Source organism: Aethalodelphis obliquidens, unplaced genomic scaffold (assembly GCF_003676395.1).
Source record: "Aethalodelphis obliquidens isolate GAN/ISIS:26980383/991018 unplaced genomic scaffold, ASM367639v1 scaffold8, whole genome shotgun sequence".
Taxonomy (NCBI): Eukaryota; Metazoa; Chordata; class Mammalia; order Artiodactyla; family Delphinidae; genus Aethalodelphis; species Aethalodelphis obliquidens.
Window position 1 is genome coordinate 49539540 of NW_020837952.1, and position 19783 is coordinate 49559322.

Sequence of the window (19783 nt, forward strand, 5' to 3'; positions counted from 1 at the left end):
GGCGGGGCGGGAGGGATCCTGGCGCGTGCGCACGTCGGGAGGCGACAGGCTGGGGGTGGCTGGGAGGGCTGGGCAGTTCGAGAAACGGGTGGGCGTGTGCCGGATAGGAGCGGGAGGGGCTCGGGGTGCGCGTGCGCGTCGGAGCGCGAGTCGCGGGAGGAGGCGGGAGCGGAGGAGGCGGTGGAGGGGGCGGGTCGCGTCCGGCGCCACGTCCGCAGCCAGAAGGCACCGTCGCCAACCTTGTCTTCTGGCTCCACTGCCAGAGGAGGCGTCTCCGGAGCCCCCAGTTACCCCGGGCTGTGCCCGCCGCTCAGGCCGCCTCAGCCCTCCTAGGTGCTGCCCGCTCCTCCGCCCGGCCCCGGCGCCGGCCCCCGACCCGGCGGTGAGTAAGTCGGGCCGGGAGGGTAGGGGGCGCCGTCCCGGCTTCTTCCTGCCCTCCTTTCTGTTGCCTTTTTCCGTTAGCTCTGTTAGCTCTTCTGCACCTCACCGTCTCCCTGCCCTGGCCTGGGTGCCCGGAGCGGGGCCTTTTTTTTTTGGCGGGGGTGGGCTGCTGCTTAGCGGGGAAGGGGGAGGGGCTGGACGATGTTGGGGGCGGGTGGAGGTTCGCTGGCCGGGTTACCCCCTTTTACGTGTCTCTGACTCACCCGCCGTGGTTTGAGATTGGGGACCCTCCTTGGACGCTTCCGCCTGACTTCTTAGCTCCTGGGGTATCAGACCGGGGAAATGGGGGTGGGAGGGCGCCAGCAGCCTGCGAGAGGAGAGGGATGCGGCAGAGGGGCTGCGTGCTGGGCTTCCCCGCCCCGCTAACTCCTAACTTGTTGATAAACCACTCTCTTGGGTTCAAGTACACGATCCTTCAACAGTAGACAGTCTCAGTGTTCTTCCCAGGTAGCCCTACCCCCACACCTAACCTGAACTGGAAAGTGTAGCAGTGGAGAGAGGCGCTTACTGCGCCAGGGGGTGACTGGGGGACTACTGGAGCACCCACCAATGCCATCACTGCCTCCCGAGTCTAAATAAAAACCGTGCCTGCTATGCACACGCAGCCTCAAGACTGGTCCCCAGGCTCTCACTTAGGATCAGGTCCCCTCTCCTAAACAGATCGCCTCTTGTACGTTAGAAGACATAGGAATTCTGGAACCCTGTGGGAGTGGGGTTTGCTGGGTGTACAGCGTGGAGCGGAGGGAGGAGGTGCTGAGCTCAGCCCTAGCCAGGGCTCCTACAGGGTCATTTTCTGCCTATCCTGCCACGTCACTCCCTCTGCTTAAAAAAAAAAAAAAAAAAAGGAAACTTGCTAGTGCCCAAAGGGATCAGTGGGGGGCAGGGGGGGCTCCGGAAGGGGCCACCGGCAAAGGTTTAGAAACACCTAGAGAAGGAGGAGAGTTTATTTGATTTATTCTGCCCTTGTGAACTAATTCCAAATGAAAACACTTTATTTACTATCTGTGATTATTTGTTCTATACTGTTGTTTAACCTTTAAAATTTCTACTGGTTTGGGTGCTCTAAAGGGCTCCCGAGGAATATTGATATCACATCAACAGGTATATGTCTGCGTGTTATGTGTCCATGTCTGTTTTTTTAAAGAAAGAAGGAAGTAACTTTTAATAAACTCATGCATCCTATTTTGATTTTTTTCACTTTCATTTCTTTAGTCTTTGTTATAACATATGTACTAGAAAGCAAGCTCAGTAAAAATATGCCCTTATTTAGAGAACATCGTTAGAAAAGTATAAGTAGTTCTTGTGTGTGGTTCGCTTTTTTTTTTTTTCTTTTAAACTCCAGGAAAATCTTTACCTTTCTTTGTTTTAGTCATTGAGTAGTTGTTGTTTTGCTACTTCCTGAAGGTATCTTACTGGTTTATATATAAACACCCTCAGAGTAGGGCCTTGACATTCTCGTTCAGGCTGAAACTTCAGTGTCTAACACAGTGTCTGACACATAGTAGGGACACAAATATCTGTTGAACTAATGAGGTATAATGTAGTGAAAATGACTGGTGTACTGGTTATTTGGTTTGATAGGTTATTGTAATTCTCCTTAATGTTTCATTTAAGGGCAACACTTAAAAATTGCCATTTTGATACTGTCAGTTGTTACTTGTCACTAGGTGTAAGTTTTACTGACAGATTACTTTTTCTTTCCTGCCACATTCAGTGCATTTCTTGTAGTTCACTTGCTGTTGATTTAATGGGCAGGGGCCATTTTTAAAAGCAGCCTGTTCAGGATAGTTGGTTAACTAGAGAAGCCTAAAAACAGTAAGCTGGTGTTTTAATATGCGCAGTTTGTTGGTGTATGTGAGTTAAAGCTCTGTATAAATGTATTTTTTGAAGCTCCTTATAGTTATTTGGCAAAGAAGCTAAAGCATAGGATTGAGAATGTGGCAAAGTTCCTATATATAAAATGTGTAGAAAAATTTAGCTAATTCATTTATAGTCTTTTTCTTATAGGGAAATTGGCAGTTACTGTTTAATAAGAAATTTTTGAAGTGGCTTTGAAGGTAAACTGTTGTGCATTGTATTTTGTAGTTAGGCTTCATATACAATGTATTAGTGCTTCTTAACTTCCCTTGGTACACAGAGGGGTGTTGCCATAGGCACACTTGAGTACTGTTTTCAGATTTTGTTTTTATTATTAATGAAAACTTTATATATAAAATGTTACAGATATCCACAACATTGATTCACCTGTTTTCCTTTAAAAAAAAGGGGGGGGGGTCCATTGTTTACTTATTTCTATTATTAGAAGAAATTACCCTCTAGGGAATAGTGTTGTTATAAATCCTTGCTCAATATATTTACCAGCTGGACAAGAATTATTTCTCCCTGGCCTAAAATGCTTAAAGGAACTGCTGATGAATTGCAGTCTATAGCAAAGAACTCTTTCACATTTCATAATTTCTTTAAAAAAAAAACATGACCAGTTTTCGTTGGTACTGTAATGGTTTGTTCACATGTCAGGACCAAATGGTAAAACTGATTTATGTCCACAGAGTAAGTTAAATTATTTGTCCTGATCTCAAAGCTGTTTTCTGTTTTTATTGCCTTCCTTAAGAAACTATGTTTTTTAATAGAAATTTCTGTGCATTATGAGTTCCTCCTATAGAGCAGACTTTTTTTTGGTTTTGAATGCAACTAAATTGATAAACGCTGGTAAAGTATATAACCACTGGATTGTAAGCTCTGGCTTAGTGTAGTCCTCTGTGTGTTTAATCACACTGAAACCTTTAGTGCCTATCAGGGTGCCTGGCACATAGCAGGGACCCAAGTATATGTTGAGTTTAGGGCAGATGGTTTGCATAGAATTTAATAATGTTGTTTAAGGGGGTAACATTTTTAAATGGTCTTTTTGATACTTTTACTGTCAGTTGTTATTTCTATTTACATGTGTGCTCTAAAATTTTACTAAGCAGATTATTTACCTCTTCCAGTTTTAGGAGATTCGGGCCATATTTGTCTTCACAATTCCTAATTTAAGAGAAAAAAAATGTAATGATGATAATGAACAGCATGGTAATATAAAAAGCATTTCTCCTAGTGATAAAGTGATAGTATCCTAAAGAGGTAATATCACTAAAAATTTGGCACATATATGTATGTAGAGGTTGGGAAAGGTTTATGTGAGTAAAAAGTATAGATGGCATTACAGATAGTTAAGGATTTTAGCAAAAATACCTTTATAAGGTAACTTGGTGTCTTATGATCAAATTAGGGATTCAGAAAAATATATTCCATATACTTAGAGCTTTTGCATAATTTTTATTACCCTAAGAGTTCTGTAGGAATTTGAATACTACATACTTGCTGTTAATACGAGTGATATACAAGAAACTTAAACATTAAAATATATGCATACAAAACAAAAATCAATCTCTGTGGCCTCTTAGGGCTTTCAAAGCCAATTTCTTCTGGTCTAGGTAGCCAGGCTTCTGGCCTACACAACTCCAGATTTTCTACTTTATTGATAATCCTGTTTGCAACTCTTGGTAACACTAGTAAACGTAACTGTGAATGTAATTTAAGAGCGGCATAAACTCAGGGGAGGTGGGAGCGTGGTTGGGCAGGGAAGAGAGAGCTGGTGAATCTGAGAGTATACCCTAAAGAGGCTCCAGGCAAGAACGAAATTTCTTGAAAGTCTAGTTGTGTTAAAAAATTCCCAAGCACTTTTCATTTAACTTTTTAATTAGTGTGTATTTAAAAGCAAAACTATTTTAAATTACTGTGTAGTAAAATTCATGTCTCTCCTGTGGTTCTTGAAGGCCCTGGAATAGCACTGCCTATTCTTAAAGAACTACATTTGAAGAGCATGAATCTAGCTAGAAGTTATCTTTTTTTTTTTAAACCAAAAATTTGGACCATCTATTGGTATGCATCTTATGATGCTTCAAGTTAATGTGGATACAGATGATATTTTTATCCCATTTATTACACAAATACTGTGTGTCAGCTTACAACCGAAACATGTACTTAAGAAAAAAATGGTAAGAGTATAAATAAGATTTTCAAACTGTAAATCAGGGAAAAGAGCTGTAAGAGTGGAGGTCTTTGTGTGCTGTCAGGAGCGGGCTGGGGGAGAGTGGGGGAACATAACCGTGAATAAAACTGGGTGATCTTTTCTTCAAGTCAACATTTTGTGATTCAGGAACATTGTTTTTTAGGTGATCAGCTTGATTTGAGGATAACAATAACTACCTACAGTAACTAGGTAGATGAACTGTATCATCTTTAAAAATATCCTTTATGAGTATCATTGATAGTTCTAAGACTTAAAAATATGTATTGTTCTTTAATTACAAGATCAATACATGTTTATGGTAGAATATTAAAATGTAGATGTTAAGTATATATATTTCTCTCTATGTAGAAATACTATATATCTATTCCCCCCATATGTATAATTTCTACCCTCTAGTGGCAATCTTTGTTAGCACTTCGGTATATTTACTTTCAGTCTTTTTATGCGCACTTAAAAAAAAATAGTATCATATGATACATGTCTTTTATATCCTCTAAATACAACATTAACATTTATCCATGGTATTTGATCTTCATAAATTATTTTAATGTTTGCATTGTATGTATCTTTAGGAAGCTTATAAATTCATCTCTTGCCTTCCATGAGGCTGTCTCATTTGACTGTTTATCTTCAGGTGTATTATGTTTGTTTTTGCTGGCTTCTCTTTTGCTCACCTCTTAAACATGAACAGTCCATATAAGCTTATTGGTCTGCTCTCTTACTACTCTTTTCCTTGATCATATCACTCACCCCCTGCAGCTTCAGGTATCACTTCAGACCATTCTCAGGACCTCAACTCTTACTCTCACTTTATGCTGACTTTCAGGCCCTTTTAAATACAATTGCCTGCTAAAAGTCTCCTGTAGATGGCCTGAAGGCATCTACAAAGGGCTGTTCAAGAACAAGTCCTTTCACTGAACCGATAGTCACCAATACTGTGTACACTTATTTGTTAAGTGTTCTTGCCGCAATAAACATTTAAGAAAATGTCCATCTTCTCCTCTCCAGTCCTGTCTTCATCATCATTTCTATTTAGTTTCTCATGCTAGAAATTTTACACCCTATATTCTCCTTTTATCTCACATTAATACCCAAGTTATGTTCTACTTCATACAAAAAAGTCAAGTATTTGAGTATCCCCCCACATCAGACATTAATTAAGGCTCTGGGAATGGAGCAGTGACAAAACCAAGCTTTGTTCCAATAGAGCTTACATTCTAATTGTGAGTGACACAAAGTAAACATATATATCAAGTGACAGTAAAAGCAATGAAGAAAATAGAGCAGTGTGTTAGGAGAAAATGATAGGGAAAGGAGGGTGCTAATCTATTATAAGGTGGTCAGGGAAGACCTCTGAGAAGGGGACACTTGCACAAAGACCTGAAGGAAGTAAGGAATCAAGTGAGGTACATATACTGGGGAAGAGCCTTTCAGGAAAAGATGAGCAAGGAAGCCTATGTTGTCAAGCTGGATTGAGCAAGAGGCAGAGTGGTAGGAGATGCTATTGGGGTATTAGATGTTGGGCCCTCAAAGGCAAAGGGAAGGACTCTGGATTTTATTCTGGGCAAAATAGGAAGCAGTTGGAGGGTTTTAAGCAGAGTATGACATGGCTAGACTGAAGAAAGAGCACAGGCGGAAGCTTGGAGGCCAGTTAAGAGATTTTGTAGTTGTCTGCAGCTCTACTCTTTTAAAATGATGGTCTTTTTCTTTTTTAAATTACAAGATAGATATATGTGGAAAAATTATTTTTTTAAAAAAAGGGATTCTGTATTAGGAGGAAAAGGTTAAGACTTTTGGTAGAGATTTGTGGGATATATACAGAAAAGCAGTTTTAAAATATATGCAGTTACTAGCACACCTGTTTTAAAACTCCAGCTAAAATATGTAAGATGTATGTGTGTATATAGTATCCCTATATTTCTGTACAGAATACTGTGATATCTATTGATTAGTTGATCAGCCAGATGATCTCTTGGTATACAGATACTGGGATCACAGTGCTGAGTAAGGTAGACAAAGTGTCTCTCCTTTTGGAATTAACAGTCCAGTGGGGAAGAAAGTGACTCCAAAATAGTTATTCTTCAGGAAGGGACACACACACTTCTGGCCATTCTGCCAGGAGTTTCTGCATGTTTTGTTTTGAATTGTTAAATAGTATTCTCATCTTAGAGTTAGGGCTAGAATATCTTTAATTTCTATTTCTTGAACAGCAAGGATCTGATGAAGTTATTTGTCCTCAGCTATATAGTTTATAGTCAAGTTGGGATTCAGCTGCAGGCTCTCTGATTCCAGAACTTTAAACACGACACTGTATAATTTCTCATGATCTTACCATGATGATAAATTAAAGAAATATAAATATGAATGGAAATAAATTTAATTAATTTAATTTCTGGCTTAAGGGAGTTTTAAAATTAAGGCAAATCAATCAGGAACTGTTTCTCCCAGTAATGCATCAGCTGATACTCTCAGGTTTTGGTTTTTTTTTTGTCAGAGATTACATATCTTTACTGTTACTTTTAAAATCTTAACTGTATATGGGATGATAATGCTAAATTGACAAACCAGACCAGCATAAGATTAGGTGCTCTTGATCACTGGTCTGAGTCAGGGTTTTCACTAGAGCAACTAAAAGATATTTATTTAAGCACAGGACGTATGCTGCTGGATGCTGTGGGGTGCAGTGAGGTCCCATGTTACACAGGGTTTAGGTTTTAAAGATGTTTCAAGTTGAATTACATGAAGTTAAATTACCTTTGAAAAATCCCACTTCTCACACTGCTACCTCTGCCACCCTCATTTGCCACCAGTGTTTTTTGCCTGAATTATTGAAATATAGAAGGAAATATGCATGACTTTTTATCTGATCATCTGGTGCTGAAAGCAGTAGGAGTCATAAAGGAAAGGGGAACTTCCCTGACCCTTCTTTGACCACTTAAATTTAGTTCTGATAAACGTTGCAATACGTGTGAGCCTTGAAAACATTAAGTCTCCCAATTGGTCCTTCTGTCTCTGTTCTTGCTTTCTGATTGCTTGTTCTCCCCACACAGCCAGAATGATCTTTAAAAAGTGTAAATCAGAACACATTACCCCTCTGGTCAGTGCCTTTCACTGGCTCCCCATCTCAGAGTTAAAAACTAATTGCCACGATGGCCTATATGGGCCTATGTCATCCAGACCTCACTCTTTGACCTCTTCTTCTACTGCCTTTTGCTGCAGCCCCTGCCACATTTTTCTGGCTGTTCCTTCTTGTCTGTAGTAAGCTCCTACCTCAGGACCTTTGCATTTACTGTTTTTTCTGTCTTGAGGGCTCTTGACCCAAGAGCCCTCAAGGCAGAAAGGATATCTTATATCCTTAACCTCCTTTGGGATGTCACCACAATGAGGCCTTCACAGACTCTCCCATTTAAAATATCACATCCTCTTCCCCTTCATGCCTTTTTCTCCATAGCATTTAACACCATCTGATAAACAGTATATTCTTTGAATATGTATTTATTGTCTTCCCCACTAGCCAATATGGAATGTTCATGATGGCAGAGATTTTTTTGGTCTGTATTGATCACAGCTATATCCTATGCACCTAAAACATGACCCTTAGTAGGTACTCAATAAATTTTTAATCAGCGTATTAAAGTACATTGGTAGTTTTCACAATATTCTTTTTTTCCCCAGCTTTATTGAGATATAATTGACATACAGCACTGTGTAAGTTTAAGGTGTATAATGTAATGGTTTGATACACATATATATTGCAGAATGTTTACCAGATTAAGGTTAGTTAACACATCCTTCAACTCATATAATTACTTTTGTTGTTATGGTGAGAACATTTGAAGATCTACTTGTAGCAACTTTCAAGTATACAATACAGTAGTTTTAACTACAGTCATCATGCTGTGCATTAGGTCCTCAGAACTTATTCCTCTTGTAACAGGAAGCTTGTACCCTTTGACCAACGTCTTATTTCCCCTACCCCACACCCCCCGCCCCGTGCAACCACCTTTCTATGAGCTTGGCCTTTTTAGATTCCATATATATAAGTTACATAATATAGTATTTGTCTTTCTATGTCTGACTTATTTCACTTAGCATAATGTCCTCAAGGTTCATCCATGTTGTTTTGCAGATGGCAGGATTTTACAATATCCTTTAAAATCTGTTGTATTATATATGTACAGATACAATAATTTAGGCTTCATGGTTTTATGACTAAGAAATACTTAGTTGACTACTGGGATCACAACCCTAGTTTTCTGGCCAAGCAAGAAAGCTTTTAGACCAATCTTGACTTGTTTTAGTCTTTACTTAGTCAATGGAATATAAAATCAAATATTTTAAGATAGTAAGGAGATTGGGAAAAGAAAGTTTATGTGTTCTTCATCCCAATATAGCTTATTTTATTTCTTAGTTTCCGTTATTCCTTGTACTTAGATGTAGTCTATAGTGTGTGTGTGTGTGTATATATATATATAATAGTAGATTTTGAATTCTTTTGCTACTTCTGTTCATACGAGTTCTAAAAGTAACAATAAAAAAATAATCATGGGCTTCCCTGGTGGCGCAGTGGTTGAGAGTCCGCCTGCCGATGCAGGGGACACGGGTTCGTGCCCCGGTCCGGGAAGATCGCACATGCCGCGGAGTGGCTGCGCCCGTGAGCCATGGCCGCTGAGCCTGCGCGTCTGGAGCCTGTTGCTCCGCAACAGGAGAGGCCACAACAGTGAGAGGCCCGCGTACCGGAAAAAAAAAAAAAAGTAATCAAAATCCTTCTCTTAGTGATTCAGATTGGTGCTGTCATCTTTATAGGAGAAGAATGTCATGTTTTTGAGGAAATTTTCAGATAGAACATGTTTTTTAGTTCATAGTATAGGTTTTTCTTTGAGTCTGTTGTGAAATAAATTCTGTAGGAGGAGGCACTTAAAATTTTTGTCTGCTAACCCCCACCTTCCAACTTTCTTTCAGTTGGTAATTTTCAATTTCAGTTGAAGCAGCAGTAACAACATAGGAAAGCTTGTACCACGCCTGCCAATCTTTGCTTGATTTGAGATAAGATTTATGTTGTCCACTAGTATAATTGAAAGTATTTCTCAAACACCACAAAGTAGAAGACAGACAAGGTGAAGTGGTCTTGTTATGGTTGTTTTAAAAATGTTGTTTATCAGGGGTTTGCTGGTGGTCTAGTAATTAGGATCCTGCACTTTCACTGCTGTGGCCCGGGGTTCAATCCCTGGTTGTGCGGCTCAGCCAAAATAAAAAAAAATAAGTAAAATGTTGTTTATCTGAATAAAGTTGATTAAGTCTTGATCAAGCATATAAAAAGAGGTAGTCTCAGATGTTGAAATTAAAATGAAATGTTTGTGTTTTTTAGGAGATCATGAATCAGACAGATAAAAATCAACAAGAAATCCCATCATACCTTAGTGATGAACCACCAGAAGGTAAGTATGCATCTGTAATACTAAGAACGAAAAAAATCCTAGTGAATTAAACTTCTGATTGTTTTCATTAACTTTAAAGTAACATAACCTGTTTTCCTTGTCAGTAAATGTGTTCCAAAAATACTTAAACATTTTTAGCTTTTAATAAGAAAGCATAGATATTGGTAAATGGGGACATAATGTAACTTTTATATAAGGTCTATCAATATTTTTCTGCTACTCTTTTAAGACCATTTCACGAGTATCCTTTCACATGTAAAGAGTTGGGTGAGGTGCAGAGGAAGGATGGACTAGGTTATGTCATGCATATGAAAACTCACTTCAAGAGGCACTTGAGATTTGTTGTTAAACTCCTGTTATTCATTACATTATAATGGGTAACTCTTCCTTTTTAATACATGGTTTTAGTGTCTGCTTAATTTATTTTTTGGTGTGAAAATTGTGACATCAGGAATCATTTTATTCTTACCTTCAAAAATCTTTGGAAACACTAAATGCACACATGTATGTCCTCACTATGTACAGAAATAGAGTAGCTGTTTTCTTTATTTTCTCCCTTTATTTTTAAGGACTAGTAGTCTATAGAGTTTTGAAAAGAAAAGTTAGGGCTCAGTGAGAAAGTTAGGAAGGACTTATGAGAAAGAAGTCAGGAAAGAGATAAAGGCTGTCCAGGAGCATGATTGTTAAGGAAGAGAACAGCCTCAGGGATGTCTTTATATTGGCAACCTGTTAAAAGTAGTCTGCAAAGTGGATAATTTATATGGTGGTAATTAAGCGTACACTGTAATTTTTAAAAAAGAGTACACTGTAATTAAGAGATCAACAGCTTTAGTATGTATCTGATTTCACTAAGAAAAATTGCCTTCATTAAATGCATGTACACCAAATTTGGCATAGCAGGATAATACTAATGAGGTATTCAGCATGAGGTAGTTATCTGTTTTATCCTCAAATCAAGATTTTCCCCTTTTCCTAGTGTTACTAACCTTGATTACAAAAGAATGACCACTTATGTAATCCTTTCTATCATAATTTTATAATTAATATATTCAAATGCTTATCTATGTCTTAAGCCTTTTATTTCAGCTATTTTAAAATTTTTATATTAACTATGTTTATGACTCAGTTTCAATTAAACAGTTGGTTTTATAAATTTAGCCATTGCTATATCTTCATCAGTGAGCTATTTTGACTAATCAATGAGACTTTCTTCCTGTGAAAGGATGTAAAATCTCCAAACAGTGAAAAGAAAATCTTACTCAAGGTAAATTTGTGTCTGTGTATTTAAAGAAACTCAATTTTCAGATTTTTTTTCTCTTTCAAATATTGTTGGTTTTCCAATGTTACCTTCTCTGATGACCACATTCTGCTAGGTTATAGTAGCTTTGGGTGTCTTAGTTGAACTTACGTACCCAAGAATTTACCTTTCTTGTGTGAGATTATACCTTTTTAGTGGTTATAGCCTGAACTGTATAGTTATCAAGTATTTTTTCATGAAGTTTAAAAAAATAAAAACACTATTGCTTATGTGTTGTCACCACCTGAGTCATTAGATTATGAAGGAGAAAAGGTCTGTGTGTGTTTGAGGCTGGCAGAAGCAAATTTTTATGAAATCTTCCTGCTAGTCATTTTATGCTGGAGTTTGGGGTTACATGCCAGTTTGAGTGCCTCTATTAAACAAACAAAGAAACCAAAGAGAAAAGACTTGTGACAATAAATCTGAATATCTCATACTGATGTTACCTTTTCTGGGAGTATATGAAGAGTTTTTACAAACTAGATACTTAAATCACATACTCTCTTTTATAAAAATTACTGAGGCAGTGGAAGTATTAACCATAGCTCTGGTTTCTCCATGTTACAAAAAAGATTATATGTAGGTAACAGGATTTTAAGTGATGAATAATTTTCCTATTTTTACATATAATATTAGCTCTTTAAATACATTATTAAGGAGCACATAGAATAGAAACCCAAATATATTTAAGTTAGTGGTTCTCAAATTATTTTGTCTCAGGATGCTTTCTACTTTAAAAAAAATTGAGGATTCCAAAGAGCTTATGTCTTTGTTGATATTTGCCATATTAACAATAAAAACAGAAATTAAGTATCTTATTATGAAAAGAACTCGGTAGGCCCATTACATATTAACATATTTTTTGAAAAATATGAAACTATTTTCCAAAACAAAAAAAAAATTGTGAGCAGGGTGATTTGTTTGTTTGTGGCCATACCGTGTGGCTTGTGGGATCTTAGTTTCCCGATCAGGGATCAAATCCAGGCCCTTGGCAGTGAAAGTGCAGAGTCCTAACCACTGGACCACCAGAGAATTTCTGACATGGTTTTAAAATTTTTGCAAATCTCTTTAATATTTGGATTAATAGAAGAGAGCTAGATTCTCACAGTTTAGTCTTCTGTGTTTAGTCTGTTGTGTTACTGCCTGTCATTTAGCTTCTGGAAAATTCTGTTCTAGACTGGTGACAGAATGAAAGTGGAAGACAAATGACATGTTAATATTATTATGAAAGCAGTTTTTACCCCGAAATGGTCCTGGGGATACTCAAGGGTTCCAGACCATACCTGAGAACCAGTGCTTTAAATGAAGAAGGTTGTTTCAGTAATGACTGATTGAATTCTATCAAGGAAATAAGGGCTAAATATATTTATCTTTTTATTTTTTCATGCTCCTTTTAGGATATAAAATAAAGATGTTTTTATTAAAAGCAATTAAACTATAAATCAAGGAGACATTTAAAATAGTCTTCTATTTTATGAAAGTTGTCTAGTCTCTAAAGCATTCTTCTCATAGATACTAAGACTTAGCATTGGACCAAGATGTTTTAAAAACATGTACAACTATACCCTTGAGGGAAGAGCTATTGATGTCTTGATCAGATATGTATTTATGTGGTTGACCTTTTCAATACAATCTGCTGGTTGTTAGGAAGGTTACTCAGTGATTTGTACTGTTCTTATAAAGACTTACATTTGACTGTCTTATGATATTTTCTCTTATTAGGTTCAATGAAAGATCACCCACAGCAGCAACCAGGCATGCTGTCCCGTGTGACTGGGGGTATCTTCAGTGTTACAAAGGGAGCCGTTGGTGCCACCATTGGTGGTGTGGCTTGGATTGGTGGAAAGAGTCTGGAGGTGACCAAAACAGCTGTTACAACTGTGCCTTCCATGGGAATAGGGCTGGTGAAAGGGGGCGTGTCTGCTGTGGCTGGAGGTGTTACAGCTGTTGGCTCTGCTGTTGTAAACAAAGTGCCCTTAACAGGAAAGAAGAAAGACAAATCTGACTAAAATATGGAGATACACTTGCTCTCCACAGCATTATGATGCCAGTGGCATTGAATTGCTAAATTACAGACTACAACCAAGTCACCTGTTTTGGACGTTTATCTTCTAACTGCTGTGTTGAAAGTATTGATGACTGACTGGCTTTTGTCTAAAAGGAAGAGACCAATACTAGCACAGTGTATGAAGGTTTCTCATACTTAAATTCCAGCTTTTTATCTGGTAAAATGTTACACTTATTTAGTTGTAACTACAGATAAGGTATATTTGAATATTTACTACATAAGTCTTTCAGTTTAACTAAAAATGTGAAAGTTGAATTTAGTGGATGATCTTTACAGTTCCATATGTATAATGTGCCAGGTAACTCATCTGCCCCTTAAGAAGGGAACCTTGACCTACATAAATGTACCTTTGATGTGCCTAATAGTTTCAGATGTCTTAGTTTTTTTAATAACCATAGTTGATTAGACGAAGAGGCATTCTTTTCTTATTTAAGATGGTAAAAGTAGCAGGAACTAGAGAAGTTTAAAAGAAAAGATTCATGGTTTTATGAGTATTAACCATCTTTTGTTAGATAGGCATATATTAATTTAATCATTGATGCCTTACAAAAGAAAACATCTTTTCTAATACCCTGAATATGTGCAGTTCTTAGGATTATTATTATATATGGATTCTTTCAAAAGTTGTTTGTGAAATTAGTTTTCCCTCAAGAATCTCAGGATTAGTGACATAAAGGCATTTCTTGCTCTCAGCAGATTAGGATAGTGTTTGATAACTGTCAGTAGTTATAACCAAATTGTACACTTCAACCTGGGTTCATGCTCCATCATTAATAAACCTCACAGTGCCTAAGGAACATTTCTTTGCTGGTCAGAAGCTGTGTTAATAAAAGAGTTTCATATTAAGGAGGAAAACATAAATCATTTTAAGTTCTTAAGAATTACCTAAAGCATCCAAGATATAAAAAATTCTTCACACCTATTTTGTCTCCAGGATGGCTTAAGTTACTAGCAGTACCCCTTTCAAAAAACACAGTGAAAGCAGCCACAGATGTGTGGGGGCTGACTCTTAAATTGAACGGAATGGGCTCCATAGATTAGTTTTGAATGTAAAATATATGTAACTGCTGTCTGTTTGACAGGCTTTTAAAATGTCATCTTACACTCCTTTAAAGCAGCTGTAAACTTTGTACCATTTTCCAAGTCAACTTCAGGCAGGAAATTGAATTTTTTGGTTGCGGATGATAAGTGTGTTGTGTCTCATTAACGTCTCATCATGTCTCATTCATTCTAAAAGAATATGACTTAGCTGGAATTCATTTTTTTTTTTTTTTTTTGCGGTACGCGGGCCTCTCACTGCCGCGGCCTCTCCTGTTGCGGAGCACAGGCTCCGGACACGCAGGCTCGGGACGCGCAGGCTCAGCGGCCATGGCTCACGAGCCAAGCCGCTCCGCAGCATGTGGGATCTTCCTGGACCAGGGCACGAACCCGTGTCCCCTGCATCGGCAGGCGGGCTCCCAACCACTGCGCCACCAGGGAAGCCCGAATTCATCTTTTTTTTGTTTCATAAAAATTTTAAAAGTGGCATTTCTCTTAACCAAGGGTTTAATCCCAGCCTGAAAAATCTTAATTTTCCTTCACTTAAGTTTGGAAATTTGCCACCATTCTGCAGACTTTTTTTTTTAACGAGCAAGGGGAAGAAAGGAGGTGATGCTCTGGAGTAAGTCAAAACAGCATTCCTGAGAACTTAGATCACTCCAACACCCAAAGCTTAAGTGTCTGTCTGCAACCCACTAAGAGTTTTACATTAATAATGTGGATCAACAAATGGGTAAGAACAAAACTTAGCTTTTAAAAGCTTTCATAAATACCAGCAGGGATTGAAGTAAATCCACAAAGGTTCTTGAACCTTTCTACCATATACAACACTGGAAAGTCATTAGGGAGTTAATCAAAAATTAAATTGTTGTTTATTTCATCCAGTATGATTAAACATATATTTGTTCGTATATCTGGTCAAATGTCATAATTAGCAAGGGGATTTAAAAAAAAAAACCAAAATTAACGGATGAACACTAAATAATGATCTAAGTAATGATATTGGAGAATTTGTTTCCTGCTATTTGAAAGAAATTATTGCTTCATTGCTAGCTTATATTTCTAAATTATCTTCTTATCTTCATTGGCTCTGCCGTGCTTTGTACCTGAATTTCTAAATATAGACTTTAGTTTACTGTATGCTTGAATATTTATTTTCAACTTTGCTTGTCTTTAAAATTGCTTGAGGAAAAATGGTTGTAATTAATTTCTGCTACAGAAAAGCCACCTGGTACATTTTATCTCATCAAGTTTGTTTTAAATTTTAAATTATAACTTTGTTCAGGAGAGGCTTTGCAATGATAGCAGAGAACTTGTACAAATGAAGTTAGTTGTAGACGTTCTTGTTGAAATGAACTTGCCATTTGATGATATGTAAAGCTGTACACTTGAGTCTTTTTCTGTTTATTTCGTAGACTAGCAATCTGACCTGTTAAACAGTACTAGTTCACTTCAAGAAGCTAATAAGGTGGTTGTTGTATACACCTGGAGGCATCTGTTATTCAGCTTATCTTTTGAGTGGGTATTCAACACAATGAGGATAAACTTGTGTGACCCACTTGAATGACTGATCTAATAATGTTGACGTTATGAATCCTGTACTTAGTGAAATGTCAGATGAAAATAACTGATGACTGAATAAATTTTTTTGTATTAAAGGAATGGGAAAAGAAGACATGAATCTTTAATAAAGCACTATGATCTGCAAAAGACGAACTGTTTCATAAAGATCTAAGGAAATAAAGGAAATTTTAAAACAGGGTAGTCTTAAAATTTTAGTTATATAGAAATTCAGAAAGTACTGTAGCCAGTTTTTAAATTTTTTTATACTAATGCAACATGACAGAACATCTCCAAATATGAATTTTGATGCCAACACAACAATGAAATACAAATATATTTTAAACAACTCTAATAAAGATTAAAAATGCAGATTTCTGGGTTTGACTGCAATTTGCTGAATCTCTGCAGGGTGGGATCCAAGAGTGCAGTTTAACAACCTCTGCAGGTGATTCTTTTGCAGTCTAAAACTTGGGAACTGATGGAGGAATTATAAAGTAGGGAGCACACTTCCCTCTGTCCTAAGCAGCTGTGGAACCAACTTAGACCTCTTACTGGCCAGAAGTGACTCAAAGGGATGGGAACCAGTTGGAGGAAGGAAGAAAATTGATATTTACTGGGCATCTACTTACCTACCAGGTACTGTCCATAAATTCTCTGATTTAATCAGTATGAGGACCTTATGAGGAAAAGTATCTTTATTCCCTTTTTACAAATATGGAGCAAGCACAGTTCCAGTGTTGAATTTCCCGTAACACTTTTGAATTTGTGTAAGTCAGAACCTCTCCATCTTATGTCCAGAAACAAAGGGGACTACTCAGTAGCTAGTCCTTCATTCCGCTGCTGGCATTAGTGCTGCCTGTATGCTTGATTTACCAGGCTGTCTGATTTGAGCTCACTGGAAGTCTTCTGGGTGATCATATTTACTTTGGCAGCTAATTACATTTTGCCACAGATATGAATTTATACATAAACTGTTTAAAGGAAATCATGTATTTTGTTATAGCCTTTTTTTCACAGAGGAAATGAAATTTGACTCTAGTGTTTTATGTAAGGATATCTCCCCCTGTTACGTTGTTTTTGAAAATCTAAAATTTTATTTGTAGGAAGATCTGAGTAAGAATGCAAGAATAGAAAAAGGCAGAGGTACAAGGGCTAAAAGATAACGGACTAGGATTTGGTCTAAAGGACAGGTCAGTATACTGCATGTTTGACCATGAATGTGGATTTATTTTAGTTTAAACTTCTCAAGTTAGAGTAAGCTACAAATGCATTTCTGTAACCATAACTGCCCCATTTGCTGCTGTACTGACAAAGCTCTTCATGGCCACAAAGCACACATGGCCACTCAACTCTGCTAAACTTTCTTATATACCTTCATGTTTGTTTACTTTCCTACTCCTCAAAGTGACTATTTCATACCTCCTCTTTCCACCTCTCCTGCTATACTCCCCTCCTCCCATTCTAAATCTCTCTGTAAAAAGAGGCAACCAGACAGTAAGACTCCTGCCTCTCACAATGCACACTCTATCAACCTGCCTGCATCTGTTCCCATGCTCTGTGGACCAGGACTAGTAGCTCTGCTTTTATCCGAAGTCAGTCCACCTTCACTTCCTCAAGGATATTAATCCTTAAAATTAATTGATTTTCCATCTCATCCATCTCTCTCTCCTTGGGTCATACCCATCGGCATATAAACATTTTCCACTGTTCTTTAAAGAAAAATTAATCTCATAATCTCCATTTTTCTGCTTCCTTTTGCAGCAAAACTTCTTGAAAAACTATATAGTCTCTGACTCTTCCTCTATTCTTTTTTTTTTTTAAAATATATTTATTTATTTAGGCTGCGTTGGGTTTTTGTTGATACGTGCGGTCTTCCTCTGGTTGAGGCGAGCGGGAGCTACTCTTCGTTGCAGTGTGCAGGTTTCATTGCAGTGGCTTCTCTGGTTGCAGAGCATGGGCTCTAGGCACGCAGGCTTCAGTAGTTGCGACATATCGGCTCAGTAGTTGTGGCTTGTAGGCTCTAGAGCGCAGGCTCAGTAGTTGTGGTGCATGGGCTTAGTTGCTCCGCAGCATGTGGGCTCTTTCTGGACCAGGGCTCTGACCCATGTCACCTGCATTGGCAGGCGGATTCTTAGCCACTGCACCACCAGGGAAGCCCTCATCTCCTATTCTTTCAACCCACTCTAGCTGCCTTCTTACCTTTCTCATTCCACCAGAATTACTTTTTTAAAAAAATTTATTTATTTTTGGCTGAATTGGCTCTTCGTTGCTGTGTGTGGGCTTTCTCTAGTTGCGGTGAGTGGGGGCTACTCTTTTGTTGCAGTATGTGGGCTTCTCATTGCGGTGGCTTTTGTTGCAGAGCATGGGCTCTAGGCACGTGGGCTCCAGTAGTTGTGGCTCATGAGCTCGTGGCAGGCTCAGTAGTTGTGGCGCACGGGCTTAGTTGCTCTGCAACATGTGGGATCTTCCTGGACCAGGGCTCAAACCTGTGTCCCCTGCATTGGCAGGCAGATTCTTAACCAGTACACCACCAGGGAATCCCCCAGAATCACTCTTGATAGGGCCAACCAATGATTTCCCTCTAGCCAGATCCACTAGTCACTTCTCCTTATCTTAGTTGACCTCCCCATGGTATTCAATATTATTGAAAATGCCCTCTTTTCTTGGCAGACTTACTCTGGTCAATCCTTTCTAGGCTTGGTCAGCCACTACTCCAAATCTATCTTCTTTCTGGCAGTCTCACCCAGAGCTATAGCTTTAAATACCATAGATATGTAGATGATCCCTGATTATCTGTATCTCCAGTCCTGATTTCTCACTACTCCAGACTTCACCATTTTTCTATTTGAAATCTCTGCTCAGATTCTTGTAGGCATCTCAAAATTGACATCTAACATAGAACTACCAAGGTGACCATATAATGTGTAATGTATTCCAAACTGAGATACTTTTGAGGGTGAAAGCACTGCTGATAATTTCGTCAGCATAAACTAAAATCTGCCAAAGCGTTTCCCATCACATTTAGAATGAGATCCTGTTCCTTAGATGGACCTGTGATGCTCATCTTGTGTCACTCTTCCCATCACTTAACTCTGCCCCGACTATACTGGCTGCCATGCTTTCTCTTGAACAGACATTTCTGTGTGACTTTAAGTGACTTACCCTCTCTGTGCCTGAATGTCCTCATCTGTTAGAACAATAAACAGTGGTACTCAGCTCTTAGAGTTGTAAAGCACAACGTGCCCAGCACTTAGTAGGTGCTGCACAGAGATACCTTTCGCTTTCCTAACTAAGGAACTTAACAGATGTGGAGAGTGAGAGTTGCCTGCATTTGCTGATTGAAGGAATAGAGTGAAGATGTGGCCTGCATTTTTCATAATTTTTTCATCACTTAAGGCCACGCACACATAGCGCAGATGTTTGAGTGTCAAGAGTCAATTGTTTGTGTATTTGTTAGAGTTCAAACTCCACAGCTGAAAGTGAGCCAGTCTTTATTTGCATAATATTTATCTTGGAACAAAGTTTAGAAATAGAAACTTGAAACCTAACTAAAATCAGTACCAACCATCACACACTTTACCTTTCATATTTTACAGTCAGACCTGGATTTTCAGAAAGTTTATACAAATTAGATCATTTCAAATTTAAGGAATTTTACAGAGATATTTTCATAAAAATCCCTAAATTTGTAGTTGGTACTCTTTTAGCATGTCAGGTAGGAGTGACTTTTCTTATGCCAACTCATAAGCAATCCTTTTTCTGTTCACAAGGTTTGAACAGAAGAGAGATCTTAGTAAATCTGGGCTCTGGCATGTGGCAGCTGGATGGCTCTCTAAGCTTGTTTCCTCATCTATAAAAAGGGGAAA

General features: G+C 38.3%; 1 protein-coding gene across 2 annotated transcripts; it reads left to right on the forward strand.

Moving 5' to 3' along the window:
* The first annotated feature begins 210 nt into the window (after positions 1 to 210).
* Positions 211 to 14499, forward strand: TMEM263 (transmembrane protein 263). 2 transcript variants are annotated; one of them, XM_027107443.1, is made up of 4 exons: positions 211 to 382; positions 9882 to 9951; positions 11174 to 11215; positions 12971 to 14499. In XM_027107443.1, exon 4 carries the CDS (start codon positions 12976 to 12978, stop codon positions 13255 to 13257), a length of 282 nt encoding a protein of 93 aa, XP_026963244.1. In that variant the 5' UTR covers positions 211 to 382; positions 9882 to 9951; positions 11174 to 11215; positions 12971 to 12975; the 3' UTR covers positions 13258 to 14499. The 2 variants fall into 2 exon arrangements, with proteins under 2 accessions (XP_026963244.1, XP_026963243.1); XM_027107442.1 differs by lacking the exon at positions 11174 to 11215 and having other exon boundaries at positions 214 to 382.
* The last annotated feature ends 5284 nt before the right edge of the window (positions 14500 to 19783 follow it).